General features: G+C 42.4%; 1 protein-coding gene across 4 annotated transcripts in view; it reads right to left on the reverse strand.

Moving 5' to 3' along the window:
- Positions 1–22014, reverse strand: part of grk4 (G protein-coupled receptor kinase 4) — a 46789-nt gene extending 24775 nt beyond the window's left edge. Inside the window, exons 1-4 of one of the 4 annotated variants that reach the window (XM_034587595.1) lie at positions 21945–21990; positions 21580–21720; positions 6407–6502; positions 800–912 (exon numbers count right to left, since the gene is read on the reverse strand). In XM_034587595.1, coding sequence (XP_034443486.1) covers positions 800–912; positions 6407–6502; positions 21580–21631 — 261 coding nt within the window. In that variant the 5' untranslated portion in view covers positions 21632–21720; positions 21945–21990. Of the gene's footprint in view, positions 1–799; positions 913–6406; positions 6503–21579 lie in introns of all 4 variants that reach the window. The other 3 variants (XM_034587614.1, XM_034587604.1, XM_034587623.1) reach the window with 3 other exon arrangements.
- Between the last annotated feature and the right edge of the window lie 1942 nt (positions 22015–23956).

Consider the following 23956-nt stretch of genomic DNA (forward strand, 5'->3'; position numbering starts at 1 on the left):
ATGACCAAATATCATCTTATTTAAAGCAGCAAACTACCAACTGTGTTCATCTTCACACATAGCCCGTTACATCTGTCACCTACCAGGATGATGCTACAGATCTCACCCCATCGCACCAGCACAGATTGTGTTTTTGGTCAAATATGGCTGTCGGCAGGGAGATGGACTGGAGTTTCACTGCCTCGAACCATATGTTTTGTTTGAAAACAAGCTCGGCGGACGGGAATGGGACCAAGTCGTGCCACTACACATCACAGCTAGGGTATGAAGTTATCAGGGGGACTAACAGCATGTTGAGCGCTAAAATCTTTGTTTCATTTCTTGAGTTTTTGTCAGCCAGTGCAAGTACGTGTGATTCGCAGTGCACATATGTATGTGCCTGTCTGCCTACCTTGAAAATGAGTAATGTAGGTTCTTATTAAATAAGCATGATTCCCCCCTGTTTTCCTTTCTCGCATACCTCCAGGGGCCTAGACACAAGCTCGGGCCTGTGTTTGCCTGCTCACCCAGGGGACCTGCCTCTGACGTGGGCTTGACCTCATGGAGGAGTGCATGGAGGAAGGGGAGGGGTCTGCTCTCTGACAGCCTGTCTAAGGCGGTAATCACCCCGCACGCCCACCCCACCAACACCTCATGCTTGCCAACAAGAGCAGGCAAAAGACCAAGACTGACTTTCCTCTCCCACTTCTTGCTCTGCGGGGGCCGAATCACGCCAGTCCCATGAAAGAGAGAACGCGGGGACAGACAAGAAAAAGAGGATGTGTGAAAGAATGGAGTAATGTTGGTAATAGACTCTTACCACAGCATCCATAAACTCAATGCAGCGTTTCAGCTCCGGCCTGGTGTCACAGTACTGACGGAATAACAGCCGCCCAATGGGCTGCTTCTCACATAGACTTGTGTAGTCCCTCTCTAAGAGGAGGACAGGAGAGGGAGAAAGAGACAAAGGGGTGGGGGCAGATGGAGAAATGTTACACAAATAAACACAATATAACAGTCTTTCTGAAAATAATTTCAGATATTTCTGTCGTGCTTTACTTTTTTGGAAGTACTGTGCAGTTCTCACAATCTAGGCATTTAAAAGTTGGAATAAAACTGAGAAAGTACAATGTCTCAGACATAGTAATAACATTGGGATCTACTAAATAGCACTACTACATTAGCATGTATTAAGGGGCAGGTTGTTTTTTGGGGGAAATTGTACCTTTATTGCTCTTATCCACCAGAGTAAGAAACAAATGCCTTTTCGTGTCTCTGTCCACCGCTATGCACCAGGGTGCAAGCTTAGCTTAGCTCACTAGTTTCTAAAATCAGAATGTTTTTTTTATTCTCTTCCTAAAAACTAAACATAACTGCACATTCAATTCCAGGCAGGACAAGAACTTTACAGTTTAACTTAAAATAAAGACAGAGGATTTGATACACCCTTTTCCAAAAAATGCAGTAAACAGAAACTGAGAAAACAGTTAAACAGGAAGTGAGAGAGGAAAAAATATTGTACATTTGCTTATATTGCGCTTCCCTACAAAATAAACCAACAGTATGTCTGTATCCATGCTTTCTGTATGTGTGTTAGCATATTTGTGTGTGTGTGTGTGTGTGCGTGCGTGAGTGTGTTGATGTTTTCTGTGCAGCTGGCCCCAGCTTATTAGGACTAATGGCGTCCAATTGAGTCATATTTCCTCTGGTTCCAAATGAGGAAGAAGACCCAGGACGTTTTCCATCACTGACTGACAGTAAGGACACACATACAGAAAGACAAGATAAACATACAAACAAAAATAGGCCACACACGTTCACATACACATGCACGCTTGTGGACTGAGGAGGAGGAGGAGGAGGAGGAGGAGGAGGGGGGGGGATGCATGGGATGAACATTTCTGAGTAGTGACAGCTACAGGACAACCTCCCACAGCAGGCTAAATCAAATCTCCACAACAGCCCTGCAGCTGCACTGTTTATTGCACAGCATTCCCCTCTGCTCTGCAGCTCAGCGCTCCACATTCAGACTTACCACTTGTACGACCACAAAATCTAAGTTATCAGTTTGTTCGCAAACAGAAGAGTGTAGAGCTATTTTATTGCTTCCCTTTTCACTGTGTGACCGCTGTGTTTTCAATTCGAAGAACAAAAGCTCTTTGAGAAATTCTCGCTGCCTTAGACATCGCCTTTTCATCTTTGATCACCAAGTTTCTGGAGGTTTGCTTTGGTGTTTCCCTATCAGCTGTGTTCAGCTGTGAGCCGGAGCTCGGAATTTCCCCGTGCACTCCTGGTTGATGAGAGCAATTTTAGGGCATCTGTGCAGCAAAAAAATGTTTACTTGAACTCTGGAGCGTTTACCCCGTTATCATTGAACCAGGTGAGGACAGCGCCGTTTGAGCTGTTTACAGTCAAATAACACACAGTAAACATGTATATATATATAATTTTAACCTGATTAAAACATTAGTCTGAATAGGACATTGCCCTGTCCACAGCATTCTCAGATTACATTGACCGGAATAAGGAATTATCAAATATGTGGAGTATCTCGAACTTAGTCGCATTATGTGGACATGACTACATCTTAATTGCATTCTAAAAAAATATTTGAGTTTTCTCAGCATTTTGCAATATTGACACAAGGCAGTTACCAACTGCTTGATGAAGCTTAACCTGAGTTCAAGTGGGTAATAAGGTTTTCAACTGCAGGCAGGAATTTTTGATGTATGAGTTAGTGGACGTAATGACGACATGAGTCATAGTCAGAAGCCGTTTTCAGACATGTCCTGCGCAAGATCTCCGGAGATTTGGGTCCGGACTTTCTACGCAGTTTGCCTTTCACACAACTCATGGGGGTTCTCCGCTCAGATGCTTTCATAAATTCTCCGCAGGATTCAGGTGAGGGATGGTGCAGCCTTTCTTTGGGACGTCACATCGAAAAAGGCGTGGGTTCTTATCACCACAAACTCTCTTAACATCTTCGCTGTTGTCTTCTGCCTGTTTGGCACTGCTTTTTCATCCTGAGATATTTATATTCCATTTGTTTTTCTCATATTTGCATCTGTCGTGTGTTAGAAGTGCGCGCACACGCACGCACGCACACCAGTGGGGAACTCCTGCTGTGTTCTAACATCAGATTATATGGACTTTCTGCAGACTTAATACTAGGGGGCCAGGCGAAGAAAGTTCACAGAAACTCCAGAGCCTCTCACCCAGACATTTGCGTTCACACGTACACCTCCTCCAGAGAAACTGTCTGTAACATGTAAACGGGAATATGAATGGAATATTCTATTAGCAACTCGTGTAAACATCTTGAATGGAGTAATGTCTTATTCAGAACAAGGTCAATAGTTGGAATATTATTGTCCATGCAAACATAATGTGCAACTTTTTTCTCATGGGAATATAACCTATCTCCTTTTGCATGTGATTACAACAACAGATTTCAAAGATTTGGGGTTGACAATCAGCCTCCATATCCAGTTTCAGTATCTTGTTTGAAAACAGGTTCTGATGGTTTCCATCTAAATACCAAGGTGGCTCTTAGATCCCACCCTCTGCTGAATCACAGCAAAACTGGTCACTGTTTAAGGTGACACTCAAAGTAAATCCCAGAAACTGTTTTGCAATGTTCTTGAAGGGGTTTCCATGTTCTTAGTAACTTTCCCATTGGGTAACTCATCTGATTCAAAATAATACGCCACAATGATACAATATATATTTAACATATTTTTGCCTACATGTCTACAGGTATTCAAGATACCATAATTGTGTACTGAATATATGGATGGACTGGGGAACGTAACAGTATCCCAGCCATACATACATAAAACCATGTGGAGACATTTTGAGCCTTCCTTCACAAATGTGGCAAACCAAAAAAGCTAATATAATTTAAGTTTGGAAAACAATTTTCTTTGTTTTTTTTATGTGGTCACAGGCCTCTTCTATCACACATCATTTCTCGGAAGGCGTGGAGCAGTCTCAGCATGAACGTGTTATTTACCGTCATTACACAGAACTGTGATGTGGCAACACCCAGAAACATTCATAGTGATTTAAATATCTATTTATTTCAGAACCTAATGGTAAAAAAGAGAACTTTCTAAAATTGTAGTATCGGATAGAGATAATTCTTGAGAAACTGTTGATCAAATTGAGCTTTTTATTCATACCACGTACATTGACCCTGGGTTTGTCTAGTTGCTTTCAGACAAGCACTGAACTCCCCTGATTCCCCGCACTTTCTCCAGAGGAGGTGCCTGTGTGAACGCAAATGTCCAAGTGAGAGTCTCCGGATTATCTGAAAAAGTGGTGTCATACACGTAGAAGACACCGAATATGTTGAGAGAGATTGTGGTGGTGCCAATTCTCTGGACTTTATCCGTAGGTCATGTCTGTAAATGTATGTACGTGTGTGTGTGTGTGAGTGAGAGAAAGAAAGCGGGGAAAATACAGCGAGAGAGAGGGTGTGTATGAGACAGCAAGGTGTCAGAGAAAAATGGAGCAGGAAATGAGGAGTGAAAAGTGGGAGGGAGCAGTTGAAAAGCTTGAACTAGTCTGGACTAGTAACTGACAGAGACAGTGAAGTGAGCTGCAATTACATCTTAATTAAAACTCCAATTTAGGCCAAGACAGAGCGAGTTAGTGAGACAGTGAATGGCTTCTAAAATGTGCACAAATGCAATTGTGTGAAATATTGAATTGTGTGCACACTATTGAGGCACAGACCTGAGCACTGACCGACAGTCACTACTGCTGCGGCTGCTGCGCATTTGAGAGCTGTTAGCCTCCGTAAAACTGGTTTCAGGAGGAGGTTGAACAAAGCTTACATGTCAGTGATCAAAAGCAAAAGGTGCACATGAACTATATGTGCTGCATGGACACCGGAATAAAGAAGACAGTGGGAAACAGAAGGAGACGAACAGAAAGGTAAAGCGGTCAGAGGCTGGCAGACAAAGTGGCTGCAGCCGACATAATGTAATCTGGGCTTCCTAGAAGTACTGCACACTTGTCAAGGCTAAGGTCAAATGCCTGACATTATCAAGACACAACAAAGACACAGTTATCAGTTGCTTTACTGTATCCTTCTATCCACTTTGCCTACGTGGTGCATGGGCATGTGTGTGCGTGTCGCAGGTGTGTATATGCACATGCACACACGTCAGTGTTTAGGTACTCAAAGGGGATTATTTTGATCTGTGCTCAGTGTGATAGGGAAATTACGCAATAGTGTCTATGTAATAGTGACGTATGTAACCCTGAACAGCTGCTGCGTGCGCGCACACACACACACACACACACACACACACACACACACACACACACACACACACACACACACACACACACACACACACACACACACACACACACACACACACACACACACAAATAGAGGCACATACAGTCCATTATTTTGAATCCTCTGCAAAGTTTTAATCCAAATGGCAATATATATGCAAGATATGACAATCACAATGCTTCAATGTGACATTTATGGGCTGTTTTTGAGTAGATATCATCTTTTATCACTGCCGACGACAGATGCATTCAAGTTTATGATAATTGGATCCGTGGGTGACGGTTTGTGATATGAAGACACCTCCATGAGGAACACAATCGACACTGCATAAGAGATAGGACGTGCAGCCACATCTCTTTCACTCTGCCTCCCTCATGTTTCTCTCCCTCGTTCCTGTCCTTAAGATATCTGTCCTCCTGTTGTAAAAACCTCTTTCTTTGTTTCTGATTTTCACTCACTCTCTCTTCATGACTCTCCTGTTCTCAAGTGGTAGAAAGCGGGATGGAGGGAGAGATACAGATAGTTGGAGGGGGAGGCACGGAGATAGAAAAGAGGGAGGGAGAGAATGTGGGGGAGGGTTGCACTGCAATCTCTGGCAGAGATAGCTGTGACGCACTATTACGCACACACATACAGGCACCAACACACACACACACACACACACACACACGGAGTGCTCTGGCATTCAGAGAACCTCAGTGTGTGGAAGGGATGTGGATATAATAAAGCCCAAGAGTAGAGCACTTTTCTGGCCACAAAGAGAAAAATCCTGCCCCTACCCTTGAGTCAAACCTGGATTTAGAGAACAGGAAGGAAGCAAGACTGACTGATATTTAGATTTGAATGTAGACACACACAAAATATTAAGAAAGAGGGTGAGACTAAGAAACGGCTTCCAAACAGATTCCCTGTGTCAGATAGACACACACAAACACAGACACACACCCACACACATTGTGTTTCCTGTCCCTTGCCTGTAACTACGGGCGGAGACGGGTAGAAACAGGAAGGAAGTCCAATCTGAACTTCCTCCCGCAGTCAGATACACCCCAAAGACACAGCATGGCACGTTATCTTTCTGCCTCACGCAAACACATACATTCCCTCATTTCTTACCGATGGTGCGACGGAGCTCCTCACACTGGCTGATGTGCGGAAGCTTTAGCATCTCCTTCCATTTCTTACTGCGACCGTTTCTCTTCCCACCTCCACCTGAGAGACACAGAGAGAAGAGATTTAAATCAGCACATCAATCAGGTCACTGTTAAAGCACTGGACTTGAGTCTTCAACCACATACATCTGATGGCAATTTCCACACACGAACAAGATACCCTTCCAAGTGTGTGTGTGCGTGTGCAAGTGCAAGCATGTTGACCTTGCAGTAACCACAGGCAGGGACAGCTGGTTCATCTCACCAGTCACCTCTATGCATCATGACAGAGCATGTGGTGAAGAATGTTGACAGCTTCAAAGATCATCAGATACACACACACAGCTCTTTCCCTGGAGCTCAGTCAAACATTGGCCAAACATAACGTTCATGGGTTATCTCACACACACTCACACACAGAGAGAGAGAGAGAGTGGTACTGGGAAGTTCTCCTGGCTGCTCAGAAGACCCTGGTGTGAGGAATGAATGACCTCTAGGTACAACCATAGTCTTCAAATTGCCAGGGGTCATCCAATATATTTCACATGCACATTCCAACAGCAGCAAGGGTGTGTGCATGTGAAGAGAAACAGTCACATCAGGGGTGAACTGAGGTATTTACTCCTGGAGGCAGACAGAATGTATGTATGCGTGTGTTTGTGTGCGTGCGCACAAGTTGTTTATGTATGAATGCAACGATTTGTTGGTTACAACTTCTCAAATGCGAAGATTTTCTTATTTAGATTTAGTTCATCACTTTTAGCTCTGGCAATGTGAGATGGACATTTTACATTATTTTCTGACATGATTAACATGAAAAACTCAGTGGAGCACATAACTCCACCAAGGCCCAACAGACAGCTTAAATTCATTCAAGCTGAACTAAATTGCACACACTCATAGATATCAGTCTTATTAATATGCCAGATTTTTTTCATCAAGATCCATGTGTCATTTCCTGGGAAATCAGGGAGAATGTCAAAAAACACCCTAGAGAAACTGAAAAAACAATCCTTGGATCCACCTCAAAATGTAATAATGGTTCTTTCTTGGCCCATGTCTCATCCTTCAACTTTGTTTCGTGAAAATCTGTTTTGGTATTTTTTGCGCAATCCTGCTTACGAACAAACCCACATATGGACACTTTGGACAGAGGCAAAAACATAACCTCTGTGCTGTTGGTAAAAATAATCATTAGTGGGGCAACTTGATAGAATGATTAGGGCGCATTTATTTCATGTTAAACTCGTCTCTCTGCCCCTATTCCCTATCTGCCTCTATATAATTATCGAATATCCAAGAAAGTTGAAAATACCAGAACACATCCAAAATACACTGCTCAAAAAAATGAAGGGAACATCTTGTTATGTGTTCTGCAAGTGTCCTTGTCACTACTGGTAGAATGAGGTGGTACCTGCAGCCCAATCACATTGCACAGGTAGTCCAGCTCCTCCAATCCAATTGAGCATCTATGGGAAGTTATGTATCGGTGTCCGAAGCTGCCATGTACCGCCACAGACTGTCCAGGAGCTCAGTGATGCCCTGATCCAGGTCTGGGAGGAGATCCCCCAGGACATCATGCCCAGACTTTGTCTGGAGTTTATACAGGCATGTGGAGGCCAAACACACTACTGAGTCTTGCAGTGATTAAATTCACGTTGGATCAGCCTGTGATTAGATTTTTTCACTTTGATTTTCGGTTTGGTTTTGAATCCAGCCAACAATGGGTTGATGATTTTGGTTTCCAATAACCGTAGCTAGATCTTTTTGTTCTCAACAAATTTTACAATGTACATCAGCAAAGATTTTCAACTTGAATAATTCGTTCATCAAGATCTGATGTGTGATGTAAGTGTTCCCTTACTTTTTTTGAGCAGTGTACATATCCTTTATAAGTATAGAACTTTTCTTTACGGTAACATTTTATTTTATTTATTTTTTCAGAACTCTGATTTAAAGCCAAATGTAGGGGTATGTATCATTTGAAAAGAACAATACATATTGAAATAAAAGGGCCTTTAGAGATTTAACTAAAAAAAGACACACTCGACTCGTTTAAAAGGAAGTTTATGTAACTAAAGTCCTCTTCTTCACTGTTGATAAAATCCAACAGCTGCTTTTTCTTAAAGGAAACACAAAGTGCCAAAGTGCCGTTAATATAAAACATCTGATGGAGCCTTCAGCTCTTAGTACCATCTAAGAAACTATATAAATGTCAGAGGCCAATCGCTTTCCATGACTTTTATCTCATTCGCCAAACTTTTTAAAGGCGACTTGGATTCTGGTAAGTTTATTTGATGACACGCTTGAATTTCGATACCAAATGCTGAAACAAAAGAAAGGCTTTTTTCAATAACTCTCTTTAAAGCATTCAAACATGTGTTCTACAAAGCCCCTTACAGATTTTAACAGACCAAGATACATTTTCATAAGTTACACATTCTAAAACATAAGCAGTTGTAAAACACTTAAGATACATTAAATACAGTTGAAAATTCAATGGTTAAATCAGATAGAGTCTAGTCATTGGTAAGTAAGAATCATCATATTGTTTCTGTTGTCTTTCTCAATGCATTGAACTGTATGTGATATGTTACCTAAGTTTGGCAAAAATAATTCCTTCATTTTAATGCATCCATCCATTCATTATCTATACCACTTATCCTTCGAGGGTCACGGGGGAGCTGGAGCCAATCCCAGCTGTAATTGGGTGAAAGGTGGGGTTTACCCTTGGCAGGTTGCCAGTGTATCGCGGAGCCAACAGAGACAAACAACCATTCAAATTCACATCTACGGTCAATTTAGAGTCTTTAATTAACCTAACCCCGATCTGCATGTCTTTAGACTGTGATTAATCTGGGGTACCTGAAGAAAACCCACAGACACCGAGAGAACATCCCAGTCCACAGAGAAAGACCTCGGCAGAACCGGAACTTGAACTAAGAACCTACTGTCCAATTTTGATGCAAATAAAGCTTTTTTTTTATATTTATATATATATATATATATATATATATATATTTATTTGAATAATCAAAGGCCTTCAATGGTGACTTAAAGGACTTTTTTTTAAAGCGATGCAGTGCTTGGGCCTAATCTAGAACCTGCATTTCCACTGAGATGCACCGGCACAGCTCCAGGAAATAACTGATTCATAAGTAGGAAAAGCAGCAGCAGCAATAAGATGCTTTCAGATACCTTTAAACACAAGATGTAATAACATTAAATGGAAATGTATTCAATAATTAATGACTTCTGCCTTCTTTTTTAGGTCTATTTGCAAACAAATTTGTGCATTATTGCCACCAACTAGAACTTTTGGTTTCTCAAAGCTGTCAAAACGCAGGCTGGGTCCGAAAAAGAAACCAGTTCTAAACCGGCGCTGCACCAGCACTGTTGGCACCAGTAGGAAAGAGGTGATAAAGGGTCAATACCAGGTCCTATAAAATTTGTAAATGCCGGTACTATTTATCTTCATTGTTTTAAATTTTCCATTTCAATATCTTGTCTTGTGCTTTACCATTTAAAAGATGTTTAGACAACAGGAAACTAGTGAGGGAGAATGCAGGACAGATAACTTTTGCTCCACAGACACACACAACCCTCAACTATCACAAACATTGTTTACCCCAACATTTCAGCTCTGTGTTTTAAAACACCAAGTCGATGAATCTGCCCGAGATCGAGTGAACCATGTACACAATTTTAGGATGTAAGGGAGGGAAATCCTCTGTCCTCTAAGTTCACAACACACCAGCTGGCTCGGCAGTGACACGTGACAACTTCAATACAAAAACATACAGGGGTCAATGTGGTCAAACACATGCAAAACAACGCCCTACAAACACACATGCACTGTATGGACAGTGTGCCTGCTCTCACTCTTACACAAACCTCCTGGGCTGTGCCGCGCAAGATCGATTTTTCACTGCGCCAAAGCAAAGCTCATGACGAGCCCTTGTGTGTCCATTAGAAACAAAGCATCCAGCCAGGCACTATGGAGGAAAGGCTAATATTGAGTGTATCTGAGTTCACCATATTATATACAGCTATATCATGGAAACACATTTTCAAATCAGGTAGGAATGTTAGGCATGTTTTAACAGTCACATAGTTTGTTCTTGGTAGCGTAAATGTGTGGAAGAAAAGCTCTGAACCAAGCAGACAGCTTAGTGCAGACCAAGGGCCATACGCAGTGCAAATCACTTACTAAAGCTGCTTTTAGATGTGCGAGCGTGAAGCGCTGCCATACACATAGAAGACACAGAAGAAGATGTCAAGGGAGCTTTTAGTGATGAGGGCAAATGCCGGTGTAGATATGTTGTAAATAAGAACATGTGATCTCTGCAGCAGAATTTGTGTCACATTCGACCTCTGCCTGTTTCGCCACTCCTCACTCCAGAGATTTCTGTGTTATTGTGAACACGGATGAGTAGAGAATCTCCTGCTGCGTTGTCCATATGAGAGAGGAGGCAAACTCCCAAGAATGTCTGGACCCAGATGTGTGGACATTCACCGGAGTTCATGTCAGAAAAGGGCTAATCTGAAAGGGCCTTAAGTGTTAAGACCAACAAAGGATGGCAGTGTCATTGCTAGTCAATTAATAAATTAAGTCAATTAATGGATGAGCTCAGATCTCAGGAAAGTTTTATTTTAAATTTGTTTTACGTTTCATAAACTGAAATTTAAAGCACATCAACAACAATTGAAAAAGCCCTACTTGTATCCTGTACAGACGACTACAATGTGGTTGAAATGTGACCTAAACTTGAGGTCGAGTGGAAAAAAAGAATGAAAGAAAGACTCAGAGAGGAACAGGGGGAAATGACAAAAGTGAAAAAAAAAGGTACTGACTAGAAAAGAAAGACAGAGATTTGAATGCTGAGGTATGGGAGAGAGTGTCTGTGTGTATGCAAGTGAATGTGTGCGTGTGTGCACATGCCTGTCAGAGCCGGCACCCCACCCTGTTTAATGTCACTCTGACGTCAAAGCCATGTGTGCAGGCCCTTAATGCAGACAGGATGGAGCAAGTATTTATTGAACTTTGGTTCTCCCCTCCGAGAGAACGGGGCCCTCCATAAACACTGACTTCACTGCAGTTTCGCTCATTCATTGCCGAGCTGAAGCCAGCGCTGAGATCATCGCACAGGATCCTGGGACAGGTTTGCGCATGTGCGGCAGTGACGAGATTCAAACGCTGACAAAGGCTGATGTCAAAATGAGACTCAAGCTGCTTGACTTTGACGACGCACATTCATCTGCTTAGCAGCTTTATTGACATAGGGGGCATCCTGGTCGCACAGCAGGCAGATGTGTTAAACACTGCGCACATCTCTGGTTTGAGTCATATAACGTTGCCTCACATCATCCCCTTCTCTTTTTCCTCATGTCGCCGGTCACTTGCTACTGTCAACTAACCAACAAAAGCAAAACACCACAAATAAAAAGCCATAAAAGAACTGCGACAGACAGCTTTGGCCACCGATGAATGGATAACCTATCATAATACTCAGCTCATTTAAAACAACTTCATGGAACCAAAGTCTTACCCTTTGATAAGAGTCCAACAGTCTGTAGTTTAAAAAAGGGGACACAAAGTGCCAAGTGGCATCAAAGCAAAATGTAACTGTGTCAGCAGGCTAAGGCCTACTCACTTTGATCTCATTTGTTGCACAATTTAAAGCAGGAAGCTAAGCCTGCATAATATATTACTGCATTTTCAGTTCAAAATGCTTTGACTCTGCTACGGATAAACCTGGCATCCACACTACAGCTGAGAAGTTTGGAAAGGCTGCTGACCCTGTTTTAGTTTGAAAACTCTGGGGCTGCGTTTTAGTCTGGGCGAGTCTTTTTGGTCACGACGTAGCCTTCGCTGATTCAGAGGACAACAACTGGCATAAGCCTCAGCTACCAGTGCAGAACACAACATGGGTAATCAATTACAAGTGATTACTGTTGTGTTTGCTGCTTCACAGCTGTTGTGCAGCATGTGTATGCCAAGTGTACATGAGTGGTAATGTGATATGCGTTTTCATACACGTAAGTATGGACTGGGATTAAAACTGATACGGACCCAAACCTCTCGTGTAGACAGATCATTTTAGTTTAAAAAAGCTCTTTGGTTTGTATGTTTCTGTCTGTCTGGAGTGAGCTATATGAGTGCATTAGTCAATGCTCATTCATGGGTCCTTTCTGTCTCTGCTCCGTTTCCCCCCGTGAGCGGCTGCAGCTTTCACATGCTCGTACTGCGTGTGCAGCAAAACACAGTCCGACAACACCATCCAAAAAATGCTCCTCTCCCTTTCATCTCAAGTGGGAAAGGGGGCCAGACAGGAGGAGGTAACTCACAGTAGAATGTGGCAGCATCATCTCAGAGCATCATGTCAGTTCAAATAGAGTTCATCACTTAGTTCACATTCAAAATGCTAAAGTGGAAAAATAAGACAGAGCTTACAGAAGACATCACTGTGTAATAAATTAAATTATAACTCAATTGTTCAAATAACTAAACAGCATTTTAATTGCATTCTATCTGTTGACTTAAGTAAAACTAGACTAGACACATAATGTCTGCCAATATCAGCTCTAAACAACTGATAAGCCATAAAAGATGGCTGTAAAAATGTCAAAGATATGTTTGAGGTTATATAGAAAACGTGTTAATATCACATTGTTTGACCAAAGCACTGAGTACAGTTCCTTGTCACAAATTAAATAAATCCATCACATTAGGTATTAGGGAAGTAACAATTCTCCAAATGCACCACGGTTTGTTTTGTTTCTCAGTGGCCAATTTAAGGTAGCCTAACTTTTCGGTCCATATTGGACCAAAGGGATCACATGGATTAACTATAATTTAGTGATTTACCTGTGATGATGTTTTGGTGGTAAAATGAGAGTTGTTAAAAAAGTAATGGTAGTAATGAGAGTTCCAACAGTAGAGGTGGCAGAGGGTTGAAGTTTAGGTATGATGGCTGTGTCGTCCTGTGTCACAATCCAGGACGTTTGTGTCACAGTTTCGGTCTCAGTTTCAGAATCGTTACACCTCTGTGAGATTGTTGTCTGATATTTTAAAATCAAAAATCCTGTGTCCAACGCGTCAGTCAGATTTTGTATTGCAGTTTCAGGTTTATTTTCATATTTAATACCAAATATGTCAAATACAAACAACAAGATATGAAACATATTCTCTTCAGGTGACATCAATTTCTTTTTAAATGCTGATTTTGTCAAGGTTATTTTATAAGAAACAGCAACAGTGAGATTGGATTTAGTCTTCAAATCCGTTTAGAGCTTAAATGACAACTGATTAAATAATAAGTCATTCATTGGAAAATGTATGGGTAACAATTTTGTTGAATAATTGTATAATAATAAGAATAATTTAATAATGCCTTTCTTGGCTAAGAGTCGCTCGATCACACGAGATGCTTTTTGCCATTTTACAGATGTTGCCCAGAAAACAGAGCTGTGCGGTGCTGCTGTCTTCACAACCCGTCTTTATTTCTCATCACCATATGGGAGAAGTTGCTGAACACGTGTCACATGCTGAAACTGAGAATAACAGCCACAAGGCCAGAAAATGCACGTCGTTTGTGACAGTGACAGACCAACAGTGACACAATATGCTTCGCAAACATTTGGCTACATGCTTAAACATATGAGTAGATGCTTGCTTTCCTAGAAACACTATGGAGGTCAAAATCCAGATCTATGCACTTGAAAAAATCCTGTGACCATGAAATGAAAAGTCAAAGAGAAGAGATCAAAGAGTGAAAAGGAAGAAAGGTATAAAGTCAAACATGCTGTGAAGTAACTCCATTGCATTTTGGCAATAACATTATTTTTTCAAACTTTCAAAACACTGATAACACTGTTTAGCAGGATATTTTTCTCCGGGATAATCGTCCAGTGAGTATTTGGTACCAGCCCTGCCTCGTTTGATTTGACCCTGCAGCAGCCGCATGTGCAGAGGATCGGATTGGACGGCCGCAGTACTCTCCCAAAACCATTACTTAAATGGTAGGAAATGAGAGAGGGTCACTTTAGGGCCCATTGTAATATGAGCATGCACATGCACATCGGCACAATGGAGTCCTGCCATAATAAATGAATGGGTCTGTTGCGTTCCCAGTCACTCTACAATACAGTGTGTGATTGGCCTGAGTAGCCTCTGATAAGGAAAACATTAGCTGCGAGTATCTTTGTTGCCTATTCAAAGCAAAGGCCCAGTGTTTGCACAAGGTAATCCATGTGTATACTCGCACATCAGCTGAGAGAGAGAGGGAAAGAGAAACATGTGAATATCATGCACTGCTGCTCTCCTCTAATCCTCACCTCTCTCTCACATACCCCATTCCCCTTTTTCATCCCCTCCCTGACTTCAGCTCCTTGTTCCCCTCCCCCATATAAACACATTTCTTCTCTTGCTATGTCTTCGTTAATTCTTTATGGCCAGTCTCTCTCTCTCTCTCTCTCTCTCTCTCTCTCTCTCTCTCTCTCTCTCTCTCTCTCTCTCTCTCTCTCTCTCTCTCTCTCTCTCTCTCTCTCTCTCTCTCTCTCTCTCTCTCTCTCTCTCTCTCTCTCTCTCTCTCTCTCTCTCTCTCTCTCTCTCTCTCTCTCTCTCTCTCTCTCTGGCACAGAGAGAAAAGGCTTGAATCATGTGCAAAAATGTGAAACCACATTACAACATCAGAGTAAATTTCGGGACACGACAACAATCGAGCACGAGGTGGTGGTTGTCACACGAGGTAGAGCCGTTTTTGCACACAAGTAGTAACAGGTCACTTTTGAGGACAATACATAGACTTGCCTTGATTTTCCCTCACCACTTCTTACCTAACACTAACCTTAAACACCCGAGAATCAGCTTTTTCCCCAATTAACTGGTCTTCAGTGTGAAATTTGTCCCCAATGGTAGCATCTGACACACACACACACACACACACACACACACACACACACACACACACACACACACACACACACACACACACACACACACACACACACACACACACACACACACACACACACACACACACACACACACACACACACAACTGCTCATTCCAGCAGCATGCTGTGGTGTTTTGCAAGACATTTCCTTCCTCCAGCCCATCTCTCTCTGTGTTTGAGATGTTCCATTAAATCGAGCTGAGACGTGCTTGAAAACTGACCCTTGTTTTCAGCGTCTTGAGGGAGAGAGGAGGGGGAGGGCCGTGAAGGGAACGTTGTGAGACTAATCTTGAGCAAGACGTGCAAGAAGATGTTTTGAGTGCGTAAGAGCACAAACTGTAATGTTAATCATCTATATGTTATCTACAGCTGTCTCGCAGATGAAGGCGCCCACTGCTTAATTTCATGGCCGCGCTGAAAGGACAGGAACACTAAGAAGCAGCCTCTCCAGCACTGAGCCCTTGAGTGTGGAACACATAGCACATTTTACACCTTAAAGATAATCTCTGATAAAACAAAACCTTTGAACCATATCTGAAAGCAGGACTGACAGTATTTAACAAAGGGTAGACTCAAAAATTATTTCCTTAAAAGTAGGGTTGGTAATTGGTTTCTGAAACCCTCTTCACATTCCGATAACCATCAATAAATTAACATTACATTCAGACCGAGTGAAATGATTGGTCGGCGTACCTGTCGGTCACTAACCGACCTGTCTGCCTGTGCACACCCTGCCAGTGTTGTCACTGCGCATGACCGCAGTCTTCAGACTGAGAGACATAGACAGCTGAAGCACAGACTACAGTAAGAAGTTAGCGAGTGAGTCAGGGAAAAGTCGGCTTCTAGCAGTTGTCAGGCAGTGTGTGCTCATGTGTTTGGGGAAGTAACTTTGACTAGAGAGCAGAGGGGAGGGGGTGGGATGGTTGCAAATGTAGCTTAAATATGAAAGATTACCAAGCCTAGCTTTTAACTGATGAAATATGAGGAACCTTGACATATAACATGCATGCTCCTGGACTCAAACTCTGCCCAGCAACTGAAAACTCTTTTTAGAGAAACCAAATTGTTCTTTGAACCTGAAGAACCTGTAACTACATACTGTTGGATTGAGCTCGGAAGGAGGCTGGAGCAACGTCCCTATGATGTTCCTCAAAAAGTGCCTCTTTATGGTTCGTCATCCTGCCAAGAAGTTGTGCTAATGAACATCCCAGTAGCCACCAAGCAAAGCGTCGCTGCTACTGCCATGCGGCAGAGGTTGTGAACGCAACACACAGAGTCTCATTCTCCGCACGGCCCATTTGTGGGTGTCATAACTGTAAAGTGAGTCCCACATCAAGGGACAGTCACAAAGCAATGTGTTTTATTAGCCTCAGCTGGAGGAAACACCCCAGAGTGATGACAACAAGTGTTAGCCTTAGCTATAGCCACAAGACTAATAAAGCCATGCTGGCTAACGTCACGAAAAAACCCTCACAAGTCGTCAAAGAGGACCTGCTGGCCTACAATTTGAGCTGTGGTGGAGAGCCGAGAGCACATAGAAGTTAGTGACACCGACTTCAGACATTTGTAATGTTATACTGTAAAATCTATCAGAGTAAAGTTTCCAACTTGTAAGGTGGAAATGAGATATATAAACAGGATAAAAGTTTCTTCTGTTTGTCAGAGGAATGTGAGCACTGGACTGTCTGCATTCCTTCTTCCTTATAAAAAAAAAAAAAGTTAACCGTTGCAATAATGACAGAAACGCATCCAGTATTAACAAGTAAATGTGACTGCAGGGAAAAGAGGTTAGAGGAGTGTCATATTCATGTCCAGTCACTCTGTTCATCATATATAAATGAAATATGTGTGAAAATGTAATGTGGTCAAAATATGTAAATTTTGCCGGTATTTGTATTGAAACTCAGCTGCACCAGTTAATCCTGTTTCTCTCTGTCCTCAGTTTCATTGCCTCTTGGCTGTGAAACATTTCTCTTCAAAACCCTCAATCTTAGGAACTGACAGGTAACTCAGTGACAGAGGCCCCATGACAGTTTTACTCGTTATTACATCAAAAACAACAATTTTTCAATAAACATTTTTTATTTCATCATATAAAACTCATCAGCAACTAACTCACATCTGTCGAAAGTAGTAGTCCAAGTAAACTAAAAAAGAATATTTGAATTTAAATTCCCTTCACCAAGACCCAACAGTCCCCTTATGAATCCACAGCTAAATTCACTAGATCAGGATTTTTATATGCACCAAATTGCACACACTCATAAATATCAGTCCCCTTAACATGCCTGATTTTGTTTATCAAGATCAACGAATAATGCTCTAAAAAGGAGTAGTAACAATGGCAGAGGCAACGCACTTTTACTGACAACAACTGACCTTATTATGTCAGTGTGTGTAACTTGATCTAGTTCCCTAGATGCTAAAGAGCTGTCACCTAAAAACTATAACACCCAGATCCAGAACATCCTCCTCTTGTCTCTGAGGTGCAGTACATCACTCAAAACAAAGCTGTGTACAACAGCTAATACTTTAATGCTTTAAAAAGTCCTCCAGTAGGCCGTTAAATGCATAAGCCGTAATGTCAACTTTAAAAAAAATATACAGTTAACCTCTGTGTTTTCAACTTTTCTTTGAAATTTTGCATCAGTTTAACTGGTTGTCATCTGCCGAACCAGAAACACAAAATTCGAGAGTTTCACAAAATAATTCCTGTAGAGTACAGACTAATTATATCTAATAATATCAGAGCAGACTTTTCTTAAAAATTGTTAAACCTCAGCTTGGTTTTAATTGTTTACAGCATCAGGGGGAGATTAGGATTCACATCCGTTGACTTTTTTCTGCAAGAAGGAAAATATGTCTCAGAAACATTTTCCAGTAGCTGATCGGCACAGCTTGCTTCAATCTGTGATACAACTACATGTAAGGCTACAGGTCACATAACAGTTTATATCAACGGTTGTTTCCCATTTTCTTCTCTTAACTCATGTTTTTATGTGGAACAAATAGAAAAACGAGACCCTACGATTTGGTTACTTATTGCTCTGACGAATTAATGGAATGAGGCAGGATATTTTACAGCTGAAGAGTAAGCATATTTTGTATTTAACAAACTTCACACCACCATCTGCTGCGCTGTGATAGGGTGCTCTGCCCACTCAGGTTCTGCAAAGTATGGTAAACAGTGGAGTCTGCGGGACAAACTATGACTCCACTGTTTCTAAATTATCGAGGGCTTTTAACTGCTTTATGCACTGCAGCTTTCAGTGAATATAAGCCAATATGTGCACCAATACCTGTATAAAATATATTGATCACATTCTATCGATAACAGGTAGTAAACAGATTTGAAAGGGTTAAGACTCACGAAACAATTATTAATGTGATGGTCCTAAAGATAAACAATGCGGACCCTTGCTGCTATGTTGAAAAATATTCTAGTAAACTTGGCTTATAAACTGGGGGTTTCATCTCTACAAAAAAAGATATCCCTCATGGGATTATCACAATCACCATTTTTTCTAAATTTAATATATTCTCAGCGGGGCTATGGGAATAACTCCCTTTAACTTTAGGAGACTTTTTCCTCATGCACCCATCTCTTTAGGCAGTCTAAGTAGCTCTGAGGCAAAGATAAAATCTAAATAATGTAAATGTGGTGGTTTTCCTTTCTACATTTTGTACCAGTTGTATGTGTGAAATTCACTGCGTCGGGGGTAGAGAGCTGGGAACACTGTCGTTTCTAAACCACTTCCCTTGATGTGTCATTTCCAATCAGGCAGACCGGGCACACCCTGTCATAACCCCTCTCACTCTGTTCACCCAGTTTCACATCAACAGGTATGAAAAAGTTTTTGATCATCTTGTGAAAAGACTGACGGATGTGTGAGATGGAGAAACCTGCAAACAACTATAAAAACCTCCAATTCTGCATGCACAGTGGATTTTAGACTGAGCACCAAACCGGGAATTCCTCTGTCATCTCCCCTCTCTTGCAGCGAGGTCAGCGAGTTACAGAACAAATGATTTAATGTCCTGCTCAAGGACACATCAGCAGGGCAAACTCTTGCTGACTCAGTGGCTTGGATTCAGCTCCTGCGGATGAAAAGCCGCCTCTGCATGCACCGTCCTGCTGCAAGCAGAGGCTGCGATGCCACCTGCGTGCACGAAGGAGGCTGGAGACAAAACCCTCCGATGAATGGCCACTGACCTCTGATGCACGGGAGCTGTTTTCTCTTGTGGGGGTTGTAACACAACCAGCATCGTCTCTGTGACGTACTGAAACACTTTGACAGCTATAAACATCCACCACTGGAAATGTGAATTAAAACCAAATTAGTCTCCTATGCACCGTACACAGATAAATAGGGAGCCATTAGCTGTTTTAATCTCTGTGATAATTAAGACAGTGAATTATCAGGGAGAAATATTTACAAAAAACTGTTTTTTGATGCTGCACAGCATTCTCCATGTTATACCAACTAAATCTTGGAAAGACAACAACTACAGATAATTTTCTTTACTGATTAGTCTAATAATCAAATTCCCTCACATAACATAAAAAACAATGACAACTCCAATGATTCCAAACTTATCAAAATCACAATCTTCTATTAAAAAAGCAACTGATCTCACAACAGATGTTTTAGTGATTCTGGGGCCTCACGTTGAGAGACACCAGGCTCCTGCCCCTCTCTGAATGCTTCATACCGTCAGATCTATCACTGAGGGCATTCTGGAGCCGCTGGTGACCACAGATTGTGACAGGTATCGAGCCTGTAGAGCTGATCGGTGCAACAACAACACTCATGACAATGCCTGGCACCATTTGACGGCAGGTAAAGGAAAGCCCGCTGCCTCGAAGGGAGCTGCTGTTTGCTGCTATGAAACGGATTGAGTGGTGCTGTGAACAATCCATTTCACAGCAGTGTTTAGTCTTGAGCTGACGACGCACACTGAATAAAATGTGAGCCTTTTAGGCAGGGAGGGCCTCTGTGTGTGTGTGTGTGTGCGTGTGTGTGTGTGTGTGTGTGTGTGTGTGTGTGTGTGTGTGTGCGCGCGCTGAACCACGACCCCTGGAGCGATGGATGTATGTAAAAGCAAAATGGATCAAGTTGCACAATATACTCTGGGACCATATACACCAGCGCTGCTGCTGCTGCTGTCCAGTCCGATTGGAAAGAGGAAAAAACACGAGTGGAAATCGTTGAGCAGTAATAACACCCCCTCCTCCCTCTCTCTCCCTCTCTCTCCCCTCTGGGTGCTGATCCAGTATTGAACACCCACCTTGCGCCCACTCACAGGCCACCGAGCAGCCTCTCTGCTCTGCCACCTCCTGGAAAACAGATGGATACTCGCCTCCTCCTCCTCTCCTTCTTTTTTTCACCACCTCCAGGTGAGCTGCTGTGGCATCACCGGCCCACCGAGCAGCGGTAGCCGCCGGGGCTACACGGTGGTGGTGGTGGGCTGTACACCCCCCACTACCCCTCTAGACCTAAACCCACCATTATCACAAGATTACGATTCCATCCCAGCTGAAAAGCAGCACATCATTCTCGCGTCAAGTCAAACCACACGTTCACTTCCACCTCCATAACGAGGCTTCGAACGCAGACCTACAATGACAGGTAAGGACGAGGCTCGCAGCCCCACTGCGCACATTGAACTGCCTCCACCTCCACCGTCGTGTGGCGAGGACACAGTTCGGTGCCCGTCAAATCGTCTTACATTGTAAATAGCCACACAAAAAAAAACAATGGTGCTTGTGTGAGAAAATCCACTCGACACAGCCTCTAACGCAACGCGCGGTGCTGCAAACACTCCCTGCGTTGTTCATCCCCCTCGTCAGCCCCGCTGCTTCGCGGGCCCGGTGTTAACCTGCCCGGTGCAATAACACATATATGTGAGCTGCTGCTGGTGGTGGTGGTGGTGGTGGCTACAAGCTGATGGTTTACTACCCAGTATGCTCCGTGTTTTTGCCCGGAGACAAAGCGCTGCGCAAAGGGGATGAGGAGACGGAGGAAGCGTAAATCCCAGCGAGGAAGAGGAGGAGGAGGAGGAGGAGGACGGCTGCTGCCGCCGACAGCTCCGGGCTCTACCGTGACCGAGCCGCTGAGGTGGTGGAGGTGGTGGTGGTGGTGGGTGAACACAACAAAAACACATTTAAATGGCTCTTACCTTCTCTCGCCTTCAGGAGAACCGTGTTGGCCACGATATTTTCAATCTCCATTGTCAGAATGAGAGTCCGGAGCAGCAGCGACACATTTCACTCAGCGGAAAAAAAGACGTTGTGGTTTTTTTTCTTTTCTTCTTCTTCGTATCAAACGTGCCGACGACGGTGAGGCTGCTGCACGCCTGCGGGGCGGACGCGGCACTGGCGCATAGTAGGTGTTTCTAACGCTGCTCCTCGGTCCTCTCCATTGCTTCACGGGTTGGTTTTTATCGAAGCCGACCCACGGAGCTGCGTGTGGTTACGAACGGGGCTCGTTAGCATTCACAGCCTGACTCCCTACCTCTCTCTCTCTCTCTCTCTCTCTGCCTTCCTGCTTCTGCTTCTGCTTCTGCTTCTTCTTCCTCCTCCTCCTCCTCCTCTTCGCCCCTCCTCTGCACAACGACCCAGCGGGAGTAGGAGGGATCACTTTACAACCAGTGCAACCACACACGCACGCACGCACATACGCAAACACACACACACACACACACACACACACACACACACACATACACAGGCAAAGTGCATTTTCTACATACATGCATGCAATTTCCTGGTTGCTTCCATGGCCGTGCGTGATTTTGTGGCAGCTCGTGCTCATGTGTCGTTTTCTACACATTTCCCCCCCAGGCATAGTTTTAAGTTAAGGTAAGATATGTTAAGGTCAAATAAGATGAGCTAAAAGAATAAAAGATGAGATGAGTTAAGTTAAGATAAGCTACGTTAAGATAAGTTAAGATTAGATAAGTTACGGTAAGATAAGTTAGGATAAGTAAAGCTAAGAAAAGATGAGTTAAGTTACGTTAAGATAAGATAAGATAATCCTTTAATAGTACCACAATGGAGTACATTTACTGTGATACAGCAGCAAAAGCGGAATGGTGAAATAAACAGTAAAGGTAATAAATAAATACAAAATTCAATATAAACACAAGGAACTAGGAGGAAAAAAACAGCAATATGTTAACAAAATATAAACAGTAAAACATATGGATGATATTGAATTTGCACAGATAGACTGCACAGTTAAATCAGTTGAAAGCCCGGGTCAAACACAACCACTGAGATAACCCACTGGAAACATTCTGTATTTCCCATCACTCTGGTCTCTTTTATTAAAAAAGAATATCTTATAATATCTTTTGATCTTCTGATAAGGGCATGTTAGATGTTACTTGGTCAAGAGTGACGACCGAAGGTGTCAAGGTTCTAACACTTTAGAATACTTTGGTAAAGAAACTTCACTGTGTGTTTTTAAACCGTCCAAAATGTACTTTTACACAATTGCCTTTACTGTTCTTTAGCTATTACCTATATTTACCTCATCTTTTTCCTTTTCACCTTGCTTTTAAATGATGTATTATTTTATCTGCTGCCTTTGATATTTTATTGTTTTGCTTGTTGTCTTGTTTTGTATTCTTGTTTTAATTTGTTGTCACTGTGAAGCACTTTGAACAACTGTTTTGAAAGGTGCTATATAAATCAATTATAATTATTAGCTTCACAAATAGGAAAAAGGAAAACAAGAATACAAAACATTGAAGACAACATGCTAATTATATAATAATAATAATAATAATAATAATAATAATAATAATCACAAAAATAAGATGTTTCCTTAGTGTTATTTTCAGCTATGTGGCTGTTTCTTCTGCGGCAGGCTAATATATATACAGGAAACATGCATGTCATTGTCCACAGAGGCCTGATACAGACCTCTCATTGTGCATACAATGGCGTGAGGGTTTTGAGTTTCTGTTTCATGCCAGGCCGTTTACAGCCAGGAGCAAAGAGACAACACACTGGTTTTTCTCATCCTCACCCCTCTGGGCTGTCTAATCGGACTCTTTATGATCTACTCCACCCACAATGCGTAAAGTCTGCAGAAATAGACTGTGCAAGTTGTAGATGTATGTATAGAATCTATTCATGATGGTAATGTATGAGAACGAACAGTAAAAACTATTCACACGCAAGGATCATAAAAACAATAAAGGCCTTAAAGAATCTGTGGACCAGAACCCTGAGGAACTTAAAGGTCACTAAGTTTACATCGTCACAGACAGAACATGTTAGTTGCTGTTCAATAAGAGCAATCAGTGTTCAATCCAAGTGTTTTGATGTTGGACTGTTAGACATGTGTTTTTAAGCAGCAGAAAGACATGGAATTTAAACATGGAGTTGTTTGTGAACAGGTGTGCGTGTTCAGACATGACATCGGTAATTGGCAGTAGTCTGTTTCTCACGCCATTCTCCAGACATTATCATGATTGTTATTTACTTGAGAAACCGGATTGTGGTTTGGGGACACATACAACCAAGATGCCCACAAACGTAACAATC

Source organism: Hippoglossus hippoglossus, chromosome 1 (genome assembly GCF_009819705.1).
Source record: "Hippoglossus hippoglossus isolate fHipHip1 chromosome 1, fHipHip1.pri, whole genome shotgun sequence".
NCBI classification, from domain to species: Eukaryota; Metazoa; Chordata; class Actinopteri; order Pleuronectiformes; family Pleuronectidae; genus Hippoglossus; species Hippoglossus hippoglossus.